This window comes from Pogoniulus pusillus, chromosome 18, assembly GCF_015220805.1.
Source record: "Pogoniulus pusillus isolate bPogPus1 chromosome 18, bPogPus1.pri, whole genome shotgun sequence".
Taxonomy (NCBI): domain Eukaryota; kingdom Metazoa; phylum Chordata; class Aves; order Piciformes; family Lybiidae; genus Pogoniulus; species Pogoniulus pusillus.
Window position 1 is genome coordinate 20,930,492 of NC_087281.1, and position 9,104 is coordinate 20,939,595.

The 9,104-nt window shown below is 39.8% G+C and overlaps 1 protein-coding gene across 4 annotated transcripts in view; it reads left to right on the forward strand.

The window, feature by feature from the left end:
- Window positions 1-5,694, forward strand: part of SPAST (spastin) — a 32,420-nt gene extending 26,726 nt beyond the window's left edge. For all 4 annotated transcript variants that reach the window (XM_064158696.1, XM_064158698.1, XM_064158697.1 and 1 more), the window contains 3 exons: window positions 566-636; window positions 3,658-3,698; window positions 4,841-5,694. In XM_064158696.1, coding sequence (XP_064014766.1) covers window positions 566-636; window positions 3,658-3,698; window positions 4,841-4,963 — 235 coding nt within the window. In that variant the 3' untranslated portion in view covers window positions 4,964-5,694. The remainder of the gene's footprint in view (window positions 1-565; window positions 637-3,657; window positions 3,699-4,840) is intronic.
- Window positions 5,695-9,104: the final 3,410 nt, after the last annotated feature.

Below are 9,104 nucleotides of genomic sequence, written 5' to 3' on the forward strand. Positions count from 1 at the left end.
CCAAGCACCATATCCAAACGACCTTTAAACACATCCAGAGGTGGTGACTCAATCACCTCCTTGAGCAGTGCATTCCATTGCCTTCATAATTTTGTGCTACTTTTGCTCCTCTGTAGTTTTTTCTGTAAACTGTAACAGAAGTCATTCTCTCCAGAAGACTGACCCATGAAGCTCTTGTTACAGTCAGTCTTTCTGTTTTTAGTTAATTAATTTGTTCCACTCTTCCCCCAGTGACTCTGACAGCTGACAAAAATAGTGGTAAGGTGTTCTTGTAAGAGAAACAGTAAATCTGCTTGTGATTAGGTTTCATCTACAAATCCTCCCTGGTTGCTCTCTTTTTTCTTTTCCTAGCATATCATTTGGGACTTGAATATCTGTACATAAATTTAATCTGGGAAAGATTTAAATATAGATGACTTATGTTGAGTGCACTTCTGATTTATTAAACTCGCAAAACAGCATCACCTGATAAAGTAACATTTTAATAAGCTTCTATTAATTAATCAGATAAAGAAGGATTTTCTTTTTCTTCCTTCTTTCCCCCCCTCATTTTCCATTGACAAAGAATGACAGATGGATATTCTGGCAGCGATTTAACTGCATTAGCAAAGGATGCAGCACTGGGCCCTATTCGAGGTAAGCTGCATAGCTGTTCATTTAAAGTTTGATAAACCTAAATAACCTACATTTCCCTACACCTTGATGAATGTTAAACCTCTGCAATTAAGATTTTTAGACTGGATTTTGGTCTGCTGCTCATAATGGCATCTTCAGAAGATTTGCTTTACACAAAACCTTTCAGTAGCTCACCATGAGAAACAGCATTTTTGTGTCTTCAGAGGAAGCCAGGGTGAAGTGGTGTTCATGACTTGTGTGATTTTCACCTAGGACATCTTTCCTAAGCTGGTATCAGTTCTGCTGTGTCTCAGCTATTTCTTCAGTCACAGTCTCTGACTGCTTATCTCTCATAACATGGGCAAAGCTCTTTGAAGTCTGAAGGAAGGAAACAGTAAAATAGAAGCAGTTTTGTGTTCTGGGTTTTTTTTTTAGATACACTTTGAGTGTTGTACCTTTTTTTTTTTGTAATTTGTAAATCTCCTTAATGTTCATTTGTGATTCACTTGACAGTTGTGACTCAAGCAGGGTTTTACCTGTTTGTTCTTCCTCTGATATACCCATCTTAGAAAAAAAAACCACTTTAATGCCATTTTTTTTTCTCCCCAAAAAAGCCAGCACTAAATCACAACCCTAACAATATCCTGCTTCCTTCTGTTCTACTAGCCAATTGCTGTGCTTCCAGTAGCCACAACTGAAGGGGACAGTTTTGTTTAGTGGAGATCAGTAGTGGGATTTTTTTTAAACTCAAAATCTGTGAAAATTTGATGTTGGTTTTCTCTTTGCTGATATATTGTCCCACCTGACAGAAACGTACCAGCCAGAGCACAAGTGCTCTGTAATAGCAGCCTATTATGTGTAGAGAAAAGTTGTTGCAACTCCTCTGGAATGATTTGTGGGGAGGACAGGTCTGTGCATGTTTTGTGTGTGTTTGATTTGAGTTTGCTTTGTTGATGTTTTGTTTATGTGTGGGTTTTTTTTTCCTTTTTTTTGTTCCTAGTTTTTTTGGGGGGTTATTTTTAAGTGAAAAATCCTAGAGCCTGCAGTGTTGCCACTGCAGTATTGTTTTGAAAGCAGCTACTAGAAAGTATTGGCTTTTTACCCACTTACTTCCAGCTGTTGAGATTTAGGCATGTATTCCAAAACCCTGCAGAATAACTGGGGCAAGGAATTACATTAAATAGCTCTCACAAGAGGCATCATGTCTCCTAAGACTTTGAATATATTTATTTAGAGTGGTTGGGTTAATAATGTATGCAGTCCTTACTTTGCTGACGTGGCACTTCACATGCAAGAGGATTTTGAGAGAGGATAAAGAAATGTTGTGCAGCCTTGCACCTGGCTTCCTTATAGAGTAGTTTATTTTTAACAGGTTTTTTAATGTTAGCCTTGCCAGTCCTGCCCTAGATTCTTTCTCTTGCTCCTTCAGAGCAAAACATTTGCTCTGGTATGTTGATACCCATTACTGTTTAAGCTTTCCAGAGTCCACAAAAGCATAATGGAACAAAGTTTTAGGGTGCCTCCCCCTGTCCCCTTTTAGAAATGTTTTGGACAGAAGGGTAAAAGGGGTAAAAACACCCAAAGAACAGTCTTGCACCGATTTTTGGAAGTTAAAAAGAAAATCGTAAACAATAAATAAAAGGTATTTAAGGTGAAGGGAGATTACAGAAAAGTAAGGGAAGGGGGTAGATACAGATACATACACAAAACCAGGCTGGATGGCAGTGGATTCTCGGGGTTTGAGATGGATGTTGTCCTTGCAGGCAGGAGATAGCAGCGTTGGCCACGTGGCTGGCTGGAGCAGCAGGAAGGAGTTGCAGGAGCAAGGCAGGAAGCCAGAGAGTGAGAGGAGATCGAATTTCCTCAGAGAGAGGGCTGTGGATGGGAAGTCGGAGCGGGATGAACTTTGAGCTGGGAGGTCCTCTCCCCAGGAGGGGCCAGGTGTCCCTGCCAACCTGGGGTCGTCAGGTCATAGAATCAACCAGGTTGGAAGAGACCTCCAAGATCATCCACTCCAACCTAGCACCCAGCCCTAGCCAGTCAACCAGACCATGGCACTAAGTGCCTCATCTAGGCTTTGCTTGAAGACCCCCAGGGACGGTGCCTCCACCACCTCCCTGGGCAGCCCATCCCAATGGGAAATCACTCTCTCTGTGAAGAACTTCTTCCTAATATCCAGCCTATACCTATGCTGGCACAACTTGAGACTGTGTCCCCTTGTTCTATTGCTGGTTACCTGGGAGAAGAGGCCACCCCCCACCTGGCTACAATGCCCCTTCAGGTAGTTGTAGACAGTAATAAGATCACCCCTGAGTCTCCTCTTCTCCAGGCTAAACAGGCCCAGCTCCCTCAACCTCTCCTCATAGGATTTGTGCTCCAGGCCCCTCACCAGCTTTGTTGCCCTTCTCTGGACACATTCCAGCACCTCAACATCCTTCTTGAATTGAAGGGCCCAGAACTGGACACAGCACTCAAGGTGTGGTCTGACCAGTGCTGAGTACAGGGGAAGAATAACCTCCCTGGACCTACTGGCCACACTGTTCCTGATGCAGGCCAGGATGCCTACAGACCACTGCCCCAGCCCATCTGGGCTTAACCTGCAACAATACCATAACAGTACTGCCAGGGGCTCCTATGTGCCCAGTGCCATTTTGGTCCTGTATTCCTGGCTGATGGTACCTTTCTGTTTGCTGAAAATGGTGTGTGTTTGAGGGGTAGGGGAATCATAGCTGCCTTCCCCTGTACTATTCCTAGCAACTGTGTTGCACTTGTGTGCTTATCACCATACTTTTGGAAGAAGGAAGTTCTGCTATTACTTTGTACTGTATCTGTAGTGATTGAATGTGGGAGCAGCCTGGTTGAGGAGCTGATAAATGGGGAAGGAGGCAAAACCACTGTGTACCTTTCTGTAGGAAGATTATGTTGATACAGAGAGGTATAGATTTGGGTTACTTTTCATACTAAAAGTGCTTTTAACATGCTTTAGTTGTCAGAAGGTATGAAAGTTTTCTTAAGCTCACTGATGTTCCTTTATTTTTACAGAACTAAAACCAGAACAGGTGAAGAACATGTCTGCCAGTGAGGTATGCTGTTCTAGCCATTGCATTTTCCCCTTTGAATGCAATGTATGCTCACCAGACACTTATAAGGTCTCTTTATTTACACATAGTATCATAAAAACTACCTGGTATAATTATGGGGGGTATTACCCCTGTTTAGGTCTTTACTGAACAAAATTATTTACAAATGGTGATTGACAATAAAAAACTATCCTCAGATGTCTGAGGTTCATGTAGTTCATTGGTCATCAGGCTGAAAAGCACCTCTTTCACATAGTAAATCTCTGCTGGTCACTGTTCTAGCTGACTGTCCTATCTTTTCCTTTGCACTGCTTGAACTGTTACCTCTCAGATGATGTGAGAGACCTGGCTTTTATTTTGTCACAGTGATACTACTCCAGAACATGTCCAGAAGTATGTCAAGTGATCAGTTTTATTCCTTCTCCCCCCACCCTTATATGTGGGCATTTTTCTATAAGGGAACTGTCTGCTTATAGTCCTGCCCTCAGCAAGCAGGTGAAAGGCATGTGTTGAAACAGAGAGGTTATGTAATGGGCATTACTTTGCTGATCAGCATACTGTGGCCTGACTAGGGTTGTGGTAAGGGCGGGTACTTCCAGTGCCATGCTCTCCTGGTACAGAGGTATGCCAAAAAGGTGTTAACAGCTCCCATGTCTTACTCTTTGTTTGGTTCTCCACATTCATGTGCACCAGCTTCCACCACCTGGTGAACCAGGAAGCAATAATACAGTCTGAGGGGCTATTAAACGAGGCAGACATCATGATTACTAAATACTAGTTTATTAAAAGCAGTGAACATGGATAGTCTTCAATGACAAGGCTTTGGCATCACACCATAATGTCATAGAACAGCCCAGGTTAGAAGGAACCTTGAAAGATCATCTGATCTAGGCATTCCATGGGAATGGGAGCCTAGATAAGATTACCTAGCACCCCACCCATCTTGAAACCTTCACTGATTGGAGACTCTGTCCTCGCGGAGGTTGCTCCAGTGAAGGTTGCTTTTCAGTGTGAGAAAATGAGAATGTCTGTGTCAAGGTGAAGCACTTCTGGAACATGCTGTGTTAAAAGTGAATACTGAAGTACCTCTTGAAGAAAGTATATAAACCACTTGTGATCCTGATGTCCTCACATTTTTGTTTTAGATGAGAAATATCAAACTATCAGACTTCACTGAGTCTTTGAAGAAGATAAAGCGCAGTTTGAGCCCTCAGACCTTGGAAGCATATATTCGCTGGAACAAGGACTTTGGAGACACCACAGTGTGAAACTCTACTTGAAGTGAAACAAAGTGCTGCCAAAGGAGGAGTAGGTACAGACTACTGGAAAGCAGCCAGAGTTTACAGGACTTTACAGATCTTTAAGTATCTGCATTGAAACTTGAGATGATGGAAAAAAATTAATCCAATGTGAAATGTGTTCATCGAAGCCTCCTTGCCATTTAGTGAGGATTTACACACTGTAAGTAAGAGCACAACAGAACTTGAGACAAGATTTCTAGCAATCTGATTATGGTTTGAACAAGAACGTATGTATTTTGTTGCAGCTAGAAGGCTCTGATGGTATTGATCATTGGAAAACCTTTTCCTTATGTTGTGTGTGTGTGTGTGTTTCTGGTTTTAATTTTGCTATGATGTTGGTGTCTGGCTTTCTTCCTTATAACTACTAACTTACAATTGGAGCTTTGTAAACTTTGGTTCAGTTTTTGGTTTTGTTTTTTTTTTTTATCCTTAATGTGCCAAATAAAAGAATTTTCCCTATGCAGAAAAAAAAAAAGCACTGCATGGGGAAATGATGCTTATTAAAATGTAAAAAGCAGCTGGTCTGTTATTGCTTGTCTTTTTGTTTAGTTGTAACATGGCTTTGTTGTTCACAGAACAGTTTTAAAGAAGGCTTTAGGTAGCAGAACAGCAAAAAAACCCCAACCCTATAAAACCAATTCCAAATGTCCTTTTATAAAAAGCAAATGACTCAATAAAAAAATAGGCTATGACATCCATTTACTGGCAGTGTTTTCTCTGAACACGTTTTGTAACACTTCCATTGTTAGAATGTTAGCTTATGCTTCCGATGTAAACTTGAAGGCCAGCTGATGTTTGAGAGAGTAAGTGATGCTAGTAGTCAAGTTTCAGAAATGATGTGTTTCTACTCTGTATTTTGGTCTGTTTATGATAACTGAAAGCAAAATTTCCATTGTGATTTTTTTTAATCTACACCTGTGTAAGCATTAAAATAAGAGGCCTCGTGTTTAGTACAAGGCAAGCATTAGGGTTTTTATAGCTTTCATATGTTTTGGTTTATATATTAAAGTATGAAACAACTGATCTGCTTTTTTAAGAAGAAACTGCATCTTTGTACAACGACTTGTTTTTATTATGTAAATGACAAGCTATTAAAACCCCCACCTAATTGATAGCCTTTAAATGCTATAATAAAGGGCAACATCTTTGCCTTTATTTCTAAAGGCTTGACATCTTGTTTACAAATTCTAGGTGGATTAAACACAGATGTTTTGCAACACAGAGCAGCACTAGTTCCTTGTTAGAGCAGGTTTGTGGGGCTTTTTGGCTTTGCTTTATTGTATTTTTACTGTTCCATTTTTTAAAAGACAGCTCTCCCAACTGAGTGATACTACAAAAAATCATATTGTTTGCAGTTATTTAAATTGAGTTTGGTCTTCTTTTGGTCTTAACATTTTCTTCTTAGTTTGTCATTTAACTTATTTTTTTTTTATTGGTTAGGAGTAAGTCAGATATTTCTGAGACTACTCACCCAAAAGTTGACTATAAATAATATATTTTATTTATATATGTGTATGTATATATATAAATAAATATGAAGATAACCTCTAGTTGATAGGTTCTGTGTAAGTATAATGATATTCTGAGAGGACTCTCTGCTCACTGTGTAGTATTGAGTACTGAATAGTAGAAACTGTGTAAAACTTCTGAGACACACAGGTGGCTTCTGATGGATTATTTTTTTGTGTGTATGTTGTGTTTTGGTTGTTTTCTTTAAACCCAGAGATGCTTTTAATTGATCTTAAGATTAAAAGCAATTAAATAAGAGAAGATTGTGTTACACTAGTATGCCTTTTGGAGTAGTCTAACCAAACCACTTGTAGCCTTCTAAGGATAGAACTGTCTCTAGCATCTGATGTAGATGAAATGTGATCTGTTTGCTTTGTTCACTTTTCTGAAAGAGTGAAAAATGGTAAAATATTTCATTTTTAAAAATCATTTAGTGCTTGTTCTGCCTTAGTTCTGCCTTCAGTAGGCCATCTCTACTGCTGAAGATTCCTGGCTGACTTGACTGGTGTTTGTCACAAACTTTGTAGTGCTGAGCATGAATATTAATGCTTCAGTAGCATTTTACAGAGAGGTAAACAGCTAAGAAAGGCAGGCTCTTGGTCTTCCTGTCCTCCAAGCTTGTAAACTTTTCTTGTGTTCCTTTACGAATGAGAACTCTTGAGGGTAACACTTCTGAGGTTGAGTGTTCTTTAATACTTGGTATCAAACTCCACTTGATTTTGAGGAATATGTTGGTATTTATTTCAAATACCTACTGGCTTGTGATGGGTACCTGAAATGTAGAGATAGAAGTTCCCATCTGCTAAAATACCACCAGTATGCAGCACAAAGAGTCAGAAGTCTGAGCTGCTACTTCAGGAAAAAGTAAAAAAGGACTTCTTGTTACAACCTGTTCAGGTCAAGAGAATCTGTGTGGCTGGTACCACTGCTGTTTGGTTATCTATTATGCCCTGATTGTGTTCTGCATAACGGATGAACTACAGCTTTATAAAGAATGGCTGGAACACAGTAACAAGAGCTTAGCTTTTTGTTGTGAAACATCAGGTTTCTTCATAGCTGCTGAAGTTTTAGACCATGACCAAGTGCCATTTGGTTCATAAATGACCATTATCTTTTTTATGCCATTTTCTAAATAGTATATTTCAAGAATAATTCTGTTCTCCCTAAGGCATTATCTCTCATCTTCTGTTTCTTGTTTTACACTTAGTTTAAAAGTCCCATCTTAGTGGTTCTCATCTATTTGTTGGACTAACTGTGTATAAAAGCAAAGCTGGACACTTGCACTGCTCCCCAGAAAGACCAACCACAACCACCATCCCCTCTCCAAAAACAAAATCAGAAAGCCTGTAGTTCCCCAATATATGATCTTTTATAGAGTAATTAGGAACTGTATTTGCCATAAAGTAAGATTATGTTCTAATACTGTAACTTGAATTAGGATAGAATAAGCAGGACAGCAACTTGGATGCTTTTAACTTCAGCAAATATTGCCATTACGTTAGCTCTCCAAGGGGCATTTCTCTTTTTTCCCTTCCCCTAAGTCTGCCCATGGCTAATGAATGAGAGACTTGGTGGACTTTTTTGAGATTATTAGGAAGTAGCTTGTCTACCCTCTGCAGTTGTGTTTTGCTGACTTAAAGAGGGTATCAGTTACTGGAGAGAGATGGGAAAACAAAACATGCCCTCGTTTTAATGACCTTCTTTATACATCTGTGCCTCTCTTTTTTATTAAGGAGGAAACACATCTCTCTCTTTGTGTTGGAAGAACAAAGCCTCAGGCAGGAGGTTGCTGCTTTTTGTGGCATAACAGGAGGGGAAAACTCAATCACTCTGTGACGTTTTTTCTCCCTGAAATGAGATTGTTTTTTTCATGTGATGTTCCTTATCACGGAATGTTAGGGGTTGGAAGGGACCTCAAAAGGTCTAGTCCAACCTCCCTTCCAGAGCAGGATCACCTAGAGTACCCTTTTACTAATGGTGACTTTTCTGTAGAATAAGCCTGCAGAGATTGTCTTTGCAGCTAAGACAAAACCAAAACTGAATATTAAAGATAAGCCTTAAACTAGGGTACTGATAACGTGTAAGTCTCTCTGTCCTATTAGTATCTTCAAATTCAGTGTATTAGAAATAGGCTTTCTGACTTGTCTGATTCTGCTTCAGAAAGTCAGTTGCTCTTGCAGGGTTTTGTTGAATATGGCCCTGCAACTTTGTGTAGATCATAAATGTGATAGAGAAGAGTGGGATCTTCAAACTGAAAAGTTTATTGGCGCTGCACTAACAGAGGCCATTGCTGATTCCACTGCTAAGACACTGTCAAATGTTTTTTAAATGAGAAGTTTTATACTCAGACAACCTTATCTTCTGGTGTAGAATAAATAGTATTTTTTTCTAGTTTAAACAAGAGGGTTTTTAACACTGATTGGCACTGCTGCCAAGTCCATCTGGTGAAATTTAAGTACTTTTTACTGGTAATACTGAAGCCAGCTATGCTGGCAAATTCAACTGAGATGTCTGTTCTACAACCCCTAAGGAAAGCAGTGTTCTACTTCAGGCTTCCTTAACCACCCTCAGTGAAACTTGGTGCCCTAGATTCTTGCAG